The 18,529-nt window shown below is 27.7% G+C and overlaps 1 protein-coding gene across 1 annotated transcript; it reads right to left on the bottom strand.

The window, feature by feature from the left end:
* Positions 1-9,094: 9,094 nt before the first annotated feature.
* Positions 9,095-18,450, bottom strand: CLUP02_04714 (uncharacterized protein; the record flags this gene model as incomplete). Its single annotated transcript, XM_049283725.1, has 6 exons — positions 9,095-9,104; positions 17,483-17,640; positions 17,694-17,819; positions 17,937-18,216; positions 18,300-18,359; positions 18,434-18,450. The coding sequence occupies 6 exons, from the start codon at positions 18,448-18,450 to the stop codon at positions 9,095-9,097; spliced, it is 651 nt and encodes a 216-aa protein (XP_049140868.1).
* Positions 18,451-18,529: the final 79 nt, after the last annotated feature.

Below are 18,529 nucleotides of genomic sequence, written 5' to 3'. Positions count from 1 at the left end.
TAGTAGCGCGTAATTAAGAGCTCCTCGAAAATATCTATAATCGGTTTTTATAATAGCTATATTCTTTTAATATAGATTATAATAATTTATGAATAAAAAAATATTAAGCCTAGATTATGTGGGTTAAGTCTAGGTAAATAAAATATATTATAAAAAGGAAATAATATAGCGTATATATAATTAATATTATAATTATTTAGTATCCGGAAATTGTTTTTTAGAAATACGCCTAACTTTCTACTATAAAAACCTTTAGTAAGTAATAATACGCTTATATATATTATTATATCGTTTTTATAGAGTTTATACCGGGCTCTTTTTAATAACCCGTATCGACGTTTATAAGCCGGAATTATATATTTTTAAAAACGTAATTAAGGGCCTTTATATATACCGAGAGGCCTTCTTCTTATATATTTAGTTTCTAACTCTTACTTATATACCTAGAGGTCGAGATTTAGGAATTAAGCTAAAAAGGTACTACTACTTTTTTATTATAAATCGTTTTTAGTATTAAAATAAGGATCTCGCTTATTAATTAGCCTATTTATAATATCCGATTTTAGCTCTTACTAAACGTCAGTTCTAGCTATACTCTCTTATTATATACTGTTAATATTATTAAATACCCTATATTCTAAGTTATTTATAATTTAAAATCTATACCGTATTTATATTAAAACTAGAGTTATCCCTAGCTATATAACGAGAATCCTACTTCCTTAATACCCTCTCTATAAAATCTAGATCTAGCTTTTTATAACCCGAATAGGGCTTCTCTATATATATATACCCTATTTATACGAATTATTAAGTATTATTAAAAAACCCTTTGCGGCTAGTTTACTTAGAAACGTAACTAAGACCTTTTTATTATTTAAGTTAAAAAATAATACTTATTTAACACGCTCAATAGGGGTTTTTCTTTTTTAAATAATAAGATATAGCTCTTATAATACGTTTATTTACCTATTACTTATAATAAATAGAAAATAGTATATATATACTTATAACGTATAGGTCTTAAATATGCCGTAATTAATATTTATTATAAAGGGTCCGTTTATACGTATTATAAGTTTAAAGCTTTATTTAGTATTCTTACTTTTAAAAATCGCTTTATTAAGTAAAACGCTTTATAAATAGAGGCTTTTATAAAAATATATATCGACCTTCCTCCTCTACAACTCTAATAAGGAGAATAATAATATTAAAAAAGAAAAAGGACTTATATAAAGCGATTTATATTAAAGAATAAGCTTTTTAACTAATATAGCGTTTTTTAATATCGTAGCTAATATTAAGACTATCTACTCTATAGTAGCTTAATATCTAACTAGAAATAATAAAATAATATTTTTATTTAGAGTAATATACGTCTATAAAAAAGCCTTTATAAAACGCTCGCTCTATCTTAGGATAGCTAGCCGCAATAGCGCATTTATTACTAATTCTTTTAATTAAAACTCGAATAATCTTTATATACGGTTTACTAAGTATAGTATCCCTAGGGTAAACTTATTAACTATATAAAGGTATCGTAGTTACTATAGTTATATCGCTAGATCTCTTTATAATAAATATATATCGAGGCGTACTATAAAAAGTAAAATAAAAATAAGTAATTAGTAGAAGGCTATTATATAGACCTATTCATAAGAATATAAACTTTTTATAAGGATCGTAAACTCGTTAATATATAAATTTTAATATTATTAACTTTATATATAACTATAGTAATAGAGGAAGATATTTATACATCGTTAAATCCTATTTAGCTTCTTAAAGGCTTATAGTCTAGTTCGCTAGGCTTATAATATATTATATATACGCCGAATTAAAACTTATTTATACGATCCGTAATAGATATATAAATAATATAGTACTATATATATATATATATAGTTTATTACGCCCCGGCTAAGCTATTTAGGACTCGTGTTATTATTTATATATTCTTTACTTTCGTTTATATCCTTGCCTCCTAGAAGCCTATATCAGTTTTATTTACCTCCGTATATATTATTTTTTATTTTATATACTAATATTATAGTTACTCGTAGTATTAGTAATAGGCTATTTTAAAGTTATCTCCTAAAGTATTTAGCGTCCTATTATTAGCGGCCAAAGCTAGTCCTATTATTAATAGTATAAGGGTACGTAGGGGTTATTGTCAGTTAGTATGTTAATATAGGTTATATATAGTTTCGCTACTAGTTAATCTATGCATCTAGCCTCTACGTACTTATAGTAAACTTAATAATTCTTTTAATAATATCTACGTTTAGTAACTAATTATTAAGATCGGACGCGCTCTTTTCTCTAAAAAAGTATAATAGGTTTTCTCTCTAAGTTTCCGTTTACGCTAAGATACTAAGCTTTTTTTAAGAGAGCTTATTATATAGCTCGCGCGTATACCTTCTTAATAAAGCTATGTTAGTCTTTTTTAAAAATACTCCTATATTATCGGGTAAAGCTTTATATTTTTATTATATACTTTATAAAGCAATCCTAAGTACCGTTAAGTAGGCTTTAGTAAGTCGTTTTTATGATATCTTACTTAGTCTCGTACTTTCTTTTACTATAGCTAAGTATTAATTTATATTAAAAATACTTCGTAAAGGCATAGCGCGTCTATTTATATAAACCCTCTACTTTATATCCCTATAAATTTAATTCCGCTTCTTTCGCGGGGTACTATTAGTTTATAAGTTAATACTAATTTACTTTTTAAGCTAACTTTAATAATCTCCCTATAGGTTCTATCCTTAATAGCTACTTTAAAAAGTCCCGTTTTTATAATAGACCGATATACGCATCCGTCCTCTCGAGCTATATAAAAAGCGTCGTATTTACGATTTACTAATCTAGCCTTCTGTTACTTCTATTATATACTACGCCCCGCAAATTATTAAATCTATTTTATATTACTATATAAAATCTCTTTTATAAAGCTAACCGTGTTTTATAAAAGGGCCTTTATTTATATCCTCTCTATTACTAAGATAACTAAGTAATACGGTATTATCCCTCTAACTAACCGAGGTACCTCGTTGTTTTTTATAAATAGGATTAGTTATATTATATTACTTATATTATTCTTAATTCCCCCGGTTTTATTATACGCTTTTATCTTCTCGCTTCTTAATATAGCTTAGTTCTTATTAATAAAATAGCCTAAAAGTACCCTAAGGGTATCCTATTTTATAAACTATATATCTATTATTTATAGGCTCGATTTCGTAGTTATAAATTGGGTAGGTTTTATAGTATTCCCTTATAGCTTATAAATAGTAGGGCTTAGGAGCCCTATACGTACCTATTACCTAAACTAATAAATAAACGCTAGTTAGCGTTAACTCTTTTTCGCTCTATAAATACCCCGGGCTAAAAGGTATTTATAAGTTCCTAGTTAGTACTACGTAGAGGTAAGAGTCGTCGCTAGCCTAGCTTTTTTTTAATAAAAAGCGAAAACGATTATAATATTAATTATATATTATATCCTCTTAGTAATATACTTTATCTATTTAAACTTAACTTATATAGGCTAGGCCTATAGTCGTTCTAACTATATATATATAACTACGATTAAATATATAAAAATAAATATTATAAAAGCCGGTTATAGATACTTTAAAGTAGTTCTTAATTATGCGTTACTATTCGTACTATCGTTCGCTATTTTAACTTATATTTCTATTTATAAACTAGTTACTATAACTATTACTAGAGGTTTATAGAGACCTATTATAGTAGGTTTCGGCTTCTCGAATATTAAGAATATTTATAAGAGAGGAAGCGATATATATATAAAACTATACCTTTTTTATGGGTAATAATTAATTTGCGTATAGATATTAATAGATCCGTTTATTAATAAGGTATATAATAAGGCTCTAATAATACCTTTTTAATAACTTTAGTAGCTAAAGTTAGAAATTACTTTAATACTATATTCGTATATAAGACCTATATTATATAATCTAATATTTATAAACGGTAATAATAAATATAGCCTCTATAATACGTAATATATGTCTAAACTAAGAATATAATAAAAAAGTAATTCTAGTTTTATTATAGAGGTTAAATAATAAATATACTTAACAGGTCTTAGTATATATCCCGTTAGTAAAGGGATCTATATATATCTATATATAAAATAATTCTAAAACGGAAACTAAATCCGATTTTACTATTTATATTATATTATACTCCTTAATAGCTTAGCTAGGGCGTAATAAACTATATATATATATATATATTATACTATACTTTATACTAAGAGACTAAGCTATTTTTATAAGGACGAGAAGGGTTTTTCTTTTTTATCCTAATCCTATAGTAAAGCCGACTTTTAAAAGAACTAGATCTAGATCTTATATATAGGGTACTAAATTATAAAGTAAGACCTTTATTATACGGCTAGGGATAACGCCGGCCTAAGTATAGGACTAGTATCCTAGCTTCTAAGGATATCTAAAAATAAATATAGCGGAGATTTTTAAATAGCTATTTTAAAACGTTGAAAATAACTTAGAATATAAAGTAGATAGTATTATATAGCCCGATATTAAAAAGTCTCGAAGCGATTTCTTATTTTAATAGAAAAATAAAACGGCTTTTACTTACTAATTCGTACTTATATTAGCGTTAATTATTACTAGTTACTAACACCATCTTAAAATAGCCCTATCCTTAGTTAAATATTTAAAATCCAAAGTTAGATTCGTATAACTAGACGACTATAAATATTTACTAATTAACTTACTAAATAAAATATAAAGAGATATAGTTAGTAAGGTTTTTTTTTAATAGTCCTATAGTAATACTATATACGGCTCCTTATCGTCCTTTAGAATTACGTATAGCGGCATAGGTGCGTATATAAAGTAAAAGAGTAAGTATAAGATTAAATCTAAGATTACTTAGATATTATATTTTTATTATAATAGACGATCCCTTTATTATTAATAAAGTATTTATAGAGAGCGATACCTTTTTTAAAATACTATAGTATAAAAAGAATTAATAAATATAATAGGTCTATTATTTAAAAGACCTCTTATTTTTTAATTAGAAGAGGGGCGTAAGGTAGATTACTAATTATTTATAATTCCGCGGCGTATTTAAGAAACTAATAGGTATTATGGGCATCCGATCGGGTATATCGACGGGGAGTTTTTATAAATTTATAAGCCTATAATATAATAAGGTTTATATTTTATTTACTTCTTTCCTAGACCTAACTAACGATAAGCTTAGGAAATTATTAATTATTTAGGACTAATTTATAATATTTAGCTATATATCGTTAAAAGAGTTAAGTCTAACTTAGTTAAAATTAATATAAATATAGTATAGTTCTTAGAGCTTAAGTATCCTAGATTCTTTATTAAAAATAAATAAGATCTCTATAATATTATTACCAGCGGTTAAGCGTTTAAGAACTTTAACTAAACTAAACGGAAATTCTTTTAGTAAAATCTTTATAATTTAAATATCGTAGTCCTTTTGCTATCGATATTCTTTAAATATTTTAGGTATTTTAAAGAATATACGAGCTATATAAAGTTATTTATTTCGCTTCTTTAATATAATAGCCTATATAATACCTTCCGGGCCAGTTTTAAATAACTTATAATAAAAGATAACCGCTATCCTATCTAAGCGTCTAACTTAATATTTAAAGTCCGCGTTATCGAGCTAGAACTTTAATTCGATACTAAATAATATTAAATATAGCTTTTTATAATATAATATTTCTAAAATATAATAACGAATCCTAATATACTCCCCTAATTTATAGTTTTAGCTTCTCGTTTATATTTCAAGACTAATAAAATTATAGTTCTTAAATTACTTTATTTAGAATAGAATATAGTCCTATATACGGAGTCTTATCTTAATATATAACGTCGGATATCTTAGCCTATTTAGGATATAGACCTTTATTTAAAACGTAGTACGCTATAACTATTCGTTATTAGTAATAAAAGACCTAAACTTAACGTATATTTATAGTCTATTTAAGAGGCTTATAAGAGAAATAAAGAGTTTCTTTTTCTTAATATTATAAACTAATAACTAGTTTTAAAAAGAGAGTTAATAACTAACTTATTTCTACTTAGAACTATTTATATAGCTTTTTTCTATAAGTTACTTTTTATTTCGGATACGGACTCGATATTATCCGCGGTATTTTATTATTAAAGCTATAACGAAGTAAAAGTAATTACTATTATATTTTTAAATAGTTATAAAAATAATATAAATAATCGGTAATATAATTTAAGGGAGTTACGAACTTAGATAATAGTAATAAAGAGTATAAATACCATAGTAAATTATAAAAAGAATTAACGCCGAGTTATTTTTAAGATTATAAAGGAGGGAATCTTATAAAAAGAAGAATACTTAGTTTTTAATACGACTATTTAAGGAAATAAGGCTCGAGTTAAAAGTTTCGTGCGGGGTTTAATACTATTATATTTTCGAACTATCCTATTCTTACTTAAGAAGTACCCACTTCTAGTTAACTAATATTATAACGGAATCGTTTAGAACGGGAGTAATTATATTTTTTTAGTAAATAGTAGTTATATAGATATAAGAAATATAGGATAGTAGTATTATAGCTTACTTAATTAACTTTTTAGTTCGCCCCTTTATATTAGAATTTAACTATATTAAGCGCTATTATATAGCTTTAGTTATTCGTCTAAATCGATATTTACTAAATAATTTGCTATATAATCTATACCTAAAATATCTAATAAAAATAAGAACCTAGACGTATACCTTAAATATAGATCTATAAGATTTATATTTCTAGAGTAGGTTCGAATTATAATATATAGTTCTTAATAACCCCTAGGGTTAGGTTTAGATATAAGACGTAACGTATAGTAATAAAAAGAAATATTTATTATATTATATAAGCAATACGTCGCCATAAAATAAAAAAGTATAACTTCGTTATAACTCGTGCTTTACTTTATAATACCTTAATACGTAGTCTAATAAAATATTTTATATTCTAAATATTTATACCGGATATTTATACCAAATATTTATCTTAAGTATATGTTCTAAGTATATGTTCTAATTATATATTCTAAGTATATATTCTAAGTATATTTACTAAATATATATACCGGATATTTATACCGGATATTTATTTTAGGTATATATTCTAAGTATATATTCTAAGTATATATACTAAATATATATACCGGATATTTATACTAGATGTTTATTTTAGGTGTGTATATATACTAGATATTTATGCCGGATGTTTATACCGGATGTTTATTTTAAGTATATATTCTAGGTATATATACTAGATATTTATACTAGATATTTATGCTAGCTATATATCCTAGACGGATAGGCTAAGAGGCCTCTTAAAAAGACGCAATTTCGGGCTAATATAAAGCTTAAACGATTAAAAAGGAGATATACTTATAATCGCAGAATTAAATATATTAAGATCGATTTAGTAATAACTTTGCTATTAAGATTATAACGATTATATAGCTCGATAATCTTACTAAATAATATAACGGTATAAAATCCCTAGATATAGAACCGATTTAGGCTATAATACTTAACGACTCTAAAAGGGTTTTTAATAATAATTTAGTAAAGAACTTTAAATAATTAAGAAGAAAGAGACCTTAATAGTTTAATAATAGCCCTACTAAGTCGGTTAAACTATATTATTTACGCCTTATTAACTTAGGTATATTTTAGTTATAGAACTATTAACGAACTTTATTAATAGCCTCGGCCTAACCGATTATATAATTATAAAATTTAGGATTAGCCTTAGATCGAGTTAATCCTAATTACTATAGAAGGAGGTAGATATTATAATAAGGGCTAGAAATATTTGCGTATACTATTTATTTTAGTAAATATTACTAGAATACGGAAGACTTAATATAACTATAGTTATTAGAGGTAATGCTACTATTCTAGGTTACTTATATATACCCGTAAGGATATAGCTCTATCCCTTAATTTTTATTACTTTATCAATTTAATAAATCGTAATATAATAGAGAACTTACTTTTTACTTTTTATATTACCCCAAGTTAAACGGCCGAGAGTAGTAGGGACGACTTTATTAATTACTTATAAAGATACCTTTACCTTTATATTCGGTTTTCTTTTCTTAATCTTTTTTAATTTTATTACCTAGGCTTTAATATAAATAGAGAGTACTACTATTCCGGAGTATTTATTAAACTTATACATACTATCTTTTCAATAAATTAAGTATAGTATTAATTTTTAAGAAATATACTTAGACGATCTAGCCTTATTCCGTATTAGCCGTAAATAAGGCTTTATTATATAGTTATATAGAATATCTTTCAGGGGCTTTAACTATTAATATCCCTTTATAGTTTCTAAAGTAGCTATAATAAGACGATAGATTTAATATCCTAATTACGCTATAGGAAATACTTACTTATTTAGTTATAAAGACTTATATAAAGAAGTAATAGGTTAGTAATAAAGGTTATAAAAGATTTATAAGGAGCAAAAGACTATTTACTTATTTAAAAATAAGTACGGTAGACTAAGATAATTTAATATTATTAATAAACTCGGTATATTTACTAACTTATTTATAGAGATCTATTTATAAAATTAAGTTACTAAGCGCTACTTAAAGACTTTTTTTTTAAGCTCTTTCTTAACTAAATTTTAATAAGTAGTAAATAAAGCGACTAATCTATTTTAACGTATATAAATAGCGTACGACGATATAAAGTATACTTAGTAATTATATAGAACTAACGGATTTATTAATAGCTATAGTAGCTAAGTAAAGGGGCCTAACGATTACCCACTTCCTCCTAGTTTAAAGAATGTTATATACTAAGTACCGTAATTTTTAAATAGCTCGTCCTATGTCCTCTTTATAATAGAGCTAGTTAATATACCTCTTAAGTAGAGTTAGGTAAGCATATAGGAGCTCTTAGCCGATCGTTAATAACGTTATATATACGCTAAGAGTAATAATAAAGATAATATCTCCCCTTTAGGTAAAAATAATAAATTATTTTACTAAGAACTTCGCTAGGAGATACTATTCTAGCTCGAATAATATTTTTTTAACTACTATTAGCTAGTAATAAGCGAACTTAAGAGGGCTTAGACGTTATTATAACTATATAAATTATTTAACTTTATAATATAATTAACTAAACACGGCCCGCTTTTTCTAATATTATTATTGTCTATAACGTCTCGAGAGAGCTAATATAGCGTTATACTTATTAATATTGGTTAAATCTTAAATAAAATCTCCCTAGGCTATTAGTAGTCCCTAGTATTAGCTAATATCTAAGTAATTTAAAATACGAAGCTAAAGTAGTAGTTTATTACTTAACGCTCTTTAACTAGTAGTATATTATTAATTATACCTCGAGAAGTCGTCGCTTTTAATAATAAGTCTTTATCTCCTTAATAACCCCTCTATTTTTAAGCCCTTTAACCTTAGCTTTTTTATCCCTATCTTTTTTAACTCTAGCCCTCCGCTAGTCTTATAGGGGCTAGATTCTTATTAACTATTTTATAAAGTTTAACTCTAAACTAAGATATATCGCTATTAAGAGCTTTTATATATTTTTAAATAAAAATAGACTATTTAAAAAAAGAAGTACTCCCTTAAACTAGCTCGGTTAGCTTAGTTATAAGTAATATAAAGCTTATTTTTATATAGGATTCGCTAAGAAAATAAGCCTTTAAAAGATTTTTTAAATTACTTAAAATACCGACTTTAAAATCCGAAAAGAGGTTAATATAGATTAAAAAGTATAGGATAGAGATAGGTAGTATAAGCCCTCTAGGGTTAAGGAACGTATTAGATAAGCAGAGTATAGATTATATTATCGTAAATTTTAATAAGTTACTCTATTACTCTTTTAGCTAGCTTTATTCTCAATCTTATATTAATAATTATTATATAATAACCTTAATAATTAAATAGTAATAAGTAAACGAACTCTTTTTATCGTTACTAAGCTCTACTAAAAAGAGTCCGGTATTCTAGGCTTACGTTACTTAAGCTACTTTTATATTATATTCTAAGTTCGATCTATAAGAATACTATAAATTTATAATAATACTAGCTCGAAAAGGTCGAAATAAATTTAGAAACTAGTATTTTAATTATTATATCGTAGTTTTTAAAGTCCTCGTAAAGTCGTATAAATATCGTATTATATAAAAAATAATTAAGAATTCGTATTATTAGTAGTATATATAATTAGAGACTTATATATAGCTTTTATAAGGCTGCGTAACAAATCTTTAATATAGTTAGTAGTAGTATAATAATTTAGAATAAGGGCGGCTATTTCTTTTATAGTAATTTACTAGTTTATAAGAGATTAAAGGTAAGTAGTATTTAGCCCTTAAGAGGTATTTAGGTAACCCTAGCCCGATTAGTTTTAAAAACGCGAGGGTATCCCGTACTTTATTACTACGCTTAAGCCGATTTTAATAGAGCGTCTATATTATTTTATTACTTAATAACAATTCGATACTAAGTACGGGGCTAGGGGGAAGGCTATTCGTAATTACTACTTACTTAAAATAGCTAAGTAATATACTCTATTATACTACCTATTTAAAATAGTATAGAATATTCGAGCTTTTTATTATAAAGTTTAATAAGGAGGGTAAAGCCCTATATCAAGCCCGGACTATATAATAATACCGCCTTTTTAATACTACGTTCTTTAAATAACGTTTTTACTACCTATTTTATTACTTATTTAAAATATTACCAACTTAAGTTTTATTAGCTTTACTACCTAGGGCTTTATATCGAACTCGTTTACTACTTATTAACTAAGTAATATACCATAGCTTTGCTCTAACTAACTACGCTGCCTTCCCTAAGTAGCCTATATTTAATTAATATTATAAACCTTATCTCCTAGTTAAACGGGCTATAACCTATTTAGCGCTTATTTAAACTAAAATATCTTTTTAATTATACTCTATAATATAGCTAACCGTCTATTAGTCCTCTTTTAATAACTTATAATAATCCTAATCTTACCTACTAATAACTATAAGCTACTTAATACTATACGTATTATACTTAATTATTAAGTTAGCTAATCTCGTTAAGTTCGCACTTTAATTTATATACTTATAGTAGTTAGGTATAGTATACTATAACTATATCTAAAACTCAATTACTAAGTATTTACGGGGTATATAGTTAACTATCTAAGCTTAAGTACTTTAAAAATCCTAGTTAATTAAGACGTAATATTATAATATAGCTACGTATACCCGTTCCTCTTAGTTTAATAAACTAATACTAAGCCTTCTCTCCCCTTCTATCTAATTCTTTTAGTTAATATAAATCTATTATAAATAGGTAAGATTAACTATTTAAAATCTTTTAGTATTTAGTAACGGCTAGTATATAGGTATTAATACCTCTATTACCTTATATTATTAATAATCCGTTTATTACTAAACTATCGCTCTTAATAGTAAATACTTAGGAATTAATTTAATCCTCTCGTTAATTTTTATTTATAAAGTAATTTTAAATAGTAGCTAAGATTTACGATCTATTTTTAGTACCGTAATATTAAAAATCGTTACGGTTATTTTATAATCTATTTTATAATCGGTTTAATATATACTACTATATTATTATTTAAACTAGCTACTTTACTAAATAAAATAGAGAAGTTAAATATCGTTTATTCTATATTTATATACTACGTCGTCTTCGCTCTTTAGAGGATGCTACTAAGCGGGTACTTACTTATTAAGTTAATTATCGGATCCGCCTCGCCCCGGTAATCCTCTAATATATCGTCATTACCCTATAGTTTATAATAATTAAGCTTTTACCGTCCGGCTCGAAATTCCTTGTATTAGGATGTACGTCGAGTCGCTATGCGGTAAGTTATATTAGTACTATATAGTATATATTTTAATAAAACCCTTTAACAGCGCTTAACTTAATAGTGTTAAGGAATTTTTAAAACTACTAAATCCTCCGCTCGCCCCTATTCTTATATTATTTATTAATCTATAATATATATAACTAAGTATATTTATATAATATATCGAAGTTAAATAGAAGGGCTTAATAACTATAAACTAATTATATTAAGTATAATAAGACTATAAAAGGCTACGAGGGGTAAACTCTTAAAGTAAACCGGACTTAGAATCGTCCTTTTAGTAGCGTCGCTCTTTTTAAGAAAATCGTCGTCCTAATACTAAGCTAGTTATAGAGAATACCTATTTAATAAGAAATATATTATAAACCCTATAGCCTTTATCGTCCGCTATTATATAAAATAGTTTTTATACTTATCTTATCCTTAAATGAGAGGTAATATATAAATAGTTCTAAGTACTTGATATATTAAAAATTTAAGTATACAGAGTAAATATAAATAGCTAGTTACGTAAAGTATAGGAGGCCTATAGCTATCCTTATACTAATATAGTATAAAGGTTACGATTATAAAAATTTAGTTTAAAGTAGTAAATAGATTATAATAACTCGTAAGTTAGATTTAAATATAAAATATAATATAAAAAAGAAGAAAATAAGATCGCGCTATATAAATAGCGTATTATTATAAAAAAAGGAGTTATAAATTCGCTAACTCGTAATACCCTTAGTATTACCCTAGTATATAATTTTATAATATATAGCGCTACGGTATTACCGCGACCCGTATTCGTTAGTTATAAAATTATATAACTCCGATAATACTTACGTATTATTATACTATTTACTAGTCGAGATTATTAATAGCTATTCCGTAAAGTACTATTTTAAAAGTAATATACTATATTATAAGAAGTACGTATATATAAAATGTCGGGTTCGTATTAGCTTCGCTCTATATAATATCGTCTTTTTAGAACTTCTTCTTAATAACATAGCTAATACTTATAAACTAGTACTATAAATATCTAGAGTATAACGCTAGAAATATATTTTATAGTTAAGAACTATATTATAAACTTTATAGTTTACCTAACTATAGTTTATAATTTTATTAAAGTGCTTCTATTTAAAATATTTAGTTAAGTTATTAGAGGTATAGAACTTATATATAAGTTCGTTTAACCGCTATTTGTTATTTATAAATAGATATAAGGCTTAACTAATATATATAAAGTATTATCTTAGCCGCTCTTCTTTATTAATAATAAATATAAATAATATAGCTTCGTATTAAGGAGTGCTCTTTTGTAAGCGGCCTAATAAAAGAGTAAATAGGCCCTCTACTAGCCTATACTAAGACCGGCGTACTATATATCTTTTTTAAATAAAATAGTACGTAAATACCGCTTTGATAGTATCGTCTCTTTAACGGTACTATTTTTTTAATATTATAATAACTAGGGCTACAAGCTTAGCGAGTAATCGCTTTTATATTAGTCTTTAAAAGTAATAGGGATCTATTATTACCGGTTTAGTAAACTTAACGCTATAAATTTAGTATTTAATATCGTCTATAGCTTACTTATTAGTCTATTTATTCCTAATTTACTATTTTAAATCTTTTTTAAGTCTCTCTTTTTCTTTGTGCGCTATCTTTTTAGCTTTTTTATGTTTTTTAGAGCCTAGAAGTAGTTTTAGAATAGCTTTTATAAGCGCTCTTATTATTAAATATATTATAATAGAGGTAGACTATTTTATTATTAGGTCGATCGGACGGCGCTAGGAGATAGAGTAGTTAATATTATAAGACTACTTAAGAAGTGCTTATTAAGGCTTCTATTTATAGATAATGCCCTAGAGATTAGTAAAGATATTATACTTAAAATAGTACCTTTAGAAAGGGTCGGAGTTACTATATCCTATAGCTAAATTTTTTAAAGCCTTACTAACGTCGACTATAATAATAATTAATATAGCTAGTATAGGGAATTAAGTATAATAAACTACTTTAATTGAACGTATTAGTAGCGTTATAATATAAATTATAGGCTATTATAGGGTCCTCGAGCTTTATAAGTTTACTATTTTTCTTAATCTAAGCCGTTATTATACTATAAAATATACATTCGTTATAAGATATTTAATAGCCCGTTAACGTCTTAATAGCTTAACGAAAAATAAAGGTTTAGTTAAGGTCCTCTTTTAATAATATGGGAAGCTCTTAATTAATAAGATATATATTAAAGCTTTAAAAATAATATAATAAAAGTAGACTTAATATATAAAAAGCTTAGTAATAGAAAATAATACTTAATAAGAAAACGTGGGGGCTAAAGAGTAAGGACGGATTAAATATAGTTTTAGGGATTATAAATTTTTTTTTTAAATATTAACTAACTACGGCGCTTATATTAAAATAGTAGCGTACTTATTATTCTTTTTTATTAAGGTAGGTTTTAGTAAATTTAGGGGTGAATTATAAAAGAAGCTTATATAGCCCGCTCTTTAGGTCCCTTATTAAAGCGACCTGAATATTTTTAAATTATAAGTTAAGCGTTACCGTTAGCTAAGAACTAATAGGGGTTAGTAAGAGGAGAAAGAGTATAGTAAGGATACGCATTTCCTCGAGTTTAAAGGGCTTTTTTATTATACTAAGCGTGGTTTTATTTTATTATATAAGGTCTTTTATTATTATATAGTAATTAGCTCGCTACTAATCGTCTAGACCGTACCTCTTTAATAAACGTCGTAGGACCTAGATTAGTTAGTTATAGGACTAGCTTATATCTAGGAGAAATAACTTCTCTATATATACTTCGATTTAACTTTAGATTAATCTTATTACCTATAGCTCTCTCGAATACGAGTTAAAAGACTTTTTAGTATATACTTAGCGAGCTTTTTTTTCTTAATTTTATATTTCTTCTTACCGTCCTTACTAACCTTTTAGTTAAGGAACTAATTAAAGAAAGTATATACGATGCGGGTAGAAATAGTCTCGTAATACTATTAAACGTCGCGCTTAATAATAGCGCAGAATTTATATATAAATAAAGAGACGACTTACTTAGCTTTGGAAATAGCGGTTTTAATATACTATTTTTAGTACTTATTATATTAGGTAATTCTCGGCTATACTAGCCCTCGCCGTTTTTATAAGCTTATAAAAGAGCGCTTACCCTGCTTAACTCGTCGATATATTTCGAAGTTCTTTTTATATCTCTTTTTTTTCGCTACTTTTATTTGCGCTACTTAGCTCTCTTGTTAGCCCTATTTATATACGCTTTTTACCTTAATCCTTATATAATATTAGCCTTTTTTTAACTCTTATCCTTTATAACGGCCTAAGTAATAAACCCAGGTTTTTACTAAAGCTAACTAAAGTTAGCTAAAGATAGACCTACGTTAATACTTTTAATTACTTATAGTAGTTATACTAATATTAAGTATAGTACGCCCTATTTAGTAAGCTTTTCTCTATTTTATTATAATAATATTACTAATTCCTTTAGTATATAGCCGCTTTTAATAATTTCGTTACCCTTTATCTAGTATCTTACGTTTACTTTTTACGTTAATTACTAATATTAAATATTAAAAACGCCTAGCGAAGCGCCTAGCGGGCTTATTACCTATCCTCGTGGGCCCCCTACTTATTTAGCTGTATTTACTTCGCTTTACCGTTAGACTTAATATTACTTTTTCTAAGAATTTAAGAAATAAACGGTAATTATAGAAGGCGCTATAAGATTATATAACTATGAATAATAGTCCGAGACGTCGTATTATTTTAATATACTATATTAAATATTATAACGAGCGCTCGGGGGGAGGCCCTTAGTCTTAGCCCTTCCTCTAGTAAGGGGAGGTAGGTATTAATTACGAATTAATATATCTAAGAACTAATAGTCTTTCTACCTTATTAGCGGTTAGAGTATTAGTAACTATAAAGAGAAACTTAGCGTATACTACGGAAACTAGTTTTTAGCTTACTTACGAGCTAAGAAAGGGTAATATTTACCTTATTAAGGGTTTTTTACGCTTTAAGGACGTATTAATTAGGGGTTATAATAGCTAGTGCTAATAAAATTGCCTTATTAAGTAGTTTATATTTTAACTATAGCTTAGATTTATTACCCGCTTTTAGTAAGTTAATAATAATAAAAACGGCCTCGTATATTTAAAATAAAATACGCTAAACGCTCTATTACTAAATAATAGCTTATAGAATATTTAGCTAAGGTAGGGCTCTTAGGAATAGCTATAAATAATTATAAAGGTCTTTATAATATTATAATCTCTTAGGGGATAGTATTATAAATATAATAGTACTTTTATAAGAGGAGGGGCGAGAGCTCGCTAATAATAATATTTCTAAATTAAAATAATCTTATACTATAAGTAGAATAGCTATATTTTAAAGCTCGTCGTCTCCGTACCCGTATTTAAGAGTAGGAAAGATAAATAGCCGGACTTTATTTAAAAGTTCTAATTAAGCCGGCTTTTTAACTTAATGAAATTACTTAAAGAGGTAATTCTCGTTTTAATATATTAGGTATCCGGCTCTACCTAATCTCGGCTCTTAATAAAACGGCTTTAGTACTAGTTATATTATATATACGAGACGGTAGGCGCTAAGAAGCTTAAGGATATCCTAAAGCGCTAGCATAATAATCCTTAGGTTATTTAACTACGAGCCTTATCTTATATTCTAATAAAGTAAGCTTATTATATAGCTTCCTTAGTACTATACATAACGTATTATATAATTAGCCCGGATAATAAAGGGGTAAATAATATTCTTATTTATACTTAGGTATAGGTAATTATGCTAGTTAGAAGGTTTATTAGTCTTAACAGAGGGATAGGTTTAGCTAGATAGGCCCCTTTTTACGCAATTCTAAGGCCGAATACCCGCGTTAATAAATAGGTATATATTTTAAACTAGTAATTATAATCTATGCTACTAGGAGCGCCCCTAGTAGTTAAAATAGTCTTAGCCTACTTTAAAGTTAGTAACGTAGCTCGCTAGACTTAGCTATAGGCTTAGGGCTACGATCTTATACGTCCCCTAGTAAATAGTTAGCCCGGCAAGTCCGCTTTTATAGCTATCTTTTAACGAGACGAAATAGTAATAACGAAGGGGGGAGAGCTTACTAAAGTCTTAAGGATGTTAGCTAGGTTTAGAAGGAAAGCATCTTACTATTTAGGACTCTATATTACTAAGTAATTACGTTACGTTAGTGCGCTAACTAACCCTAGTTTCGAGTTCTAACGCAGGTGTGGAAGCTGTAAGAGTAACTATATTATATAGAATGCAGACTTGTCTTATTAATATTATATGCAATCTTATGACCATTGCCTATAGGCTCCTTATCCCTCTACTAATGGACCCCTCTTGCCTTAGACTTATCGGGAAAAGAATTTGCTTATAGTAATACGAGCGAATAGAAGTTAGTCTCTAGAATTATGAGTCGGAAGCCGATTTCCCGAAATCCGTAGTATTTATGGGTTTTGTTAACCGGAGCCATTTGATGTTCGAAGGATTGATATATGCCGAAGTGTTGGCGAGCTTTATTCGAACGCTTTTGCTAACACGATGGACATCCACAAGCGAGGCGCCCACAAGATAATTGAACTCGACCCGCCGACGCGACTTGGGGAACGAGGCGTTACTGATCTGCAACCCAATTACTGTAGATATTCAACGCAATGACTTTCTAGCTTCTGTACTGAGTTTTTGACAATATCAGCCTGGATTTTCCGGAGCGTAGTTTGGCTGCTGATATGGCTACCAAGGATATCATGATATGGATATGCAATAAGATATCGGGAGGAAAAGGTGCCACTCCACAAGAACTGTGGCGCTGCCCATTTACTGCCGTACGATACCGCTTACTACGAGATGACTGCTCATCTCGTACGGTATTGATATACGACCCCTTGGGGGTACTTCGCTTAGAGAAATCAAGCCACTTTCTGCTGTATATGTCTTCCACTTGGATCCTCGCTTTGTGATAAAGTGACACAGTTCTTTGAGGAAAGTTCCCTCTCATAGCCTGGGGAAAAGTGGCGGATTGCCCAGGGAGACTGAACGTCGACGGTGACAGCTTTCAGGCTTTCGTGGTGGGAGAAACGTAGAGACTGCTGATGGGCTTGGATCTTTGGAACATAGTTATCGTGATAGAGGCAGGCTGTGAGTTCCGGGCATAGTATCGGGAAGTTTTGGTACAGACAAGTAGAGTGTATTGTTAGTCTAACAAGGAATGAGGTTTGTAACTTGAGACTAGTAAAGGAGTAGATGTGCAGTAGCATACAGTTCGCCCCAAAGTCAGTTACTTTGAAACTCCGAACCGCCTTTTCTCAGCATCCCAGTCTTCGACTCCGATACCCACCTCTCTGCATCAGTCAAGGCATTTAACGGAGAGTCCCTATTTGCTAAAAGGAAAGAAAGAATGTTAGCAGGGCTAAACTCCAGTTCCGGGACCATAGCGGCAAATTGAATTACTAGCTGCCGCACTTCCTCGTTATGCTTATCTCGGCTTTTTATATTAAACTACTCCTTTTCT

Source organism: Colletotrichum lupini, chromosome 2 (genome assembly GCF_023278565.1).
Source record: "Colletotrichum lupini chromosome 2, complete sequence".
NCBI lineage: Eukaryota > Fungi > Ascomycota > Sordariomycetes > Glomerellales > Glomerellaceae > Colletotrichum > Colletotrichum lupini.
The sequence above is the reverse complement of the archived record's forward strand: the minus strand, read 5'-3'. Positions and strand labels throughout refer to the sequence as shown.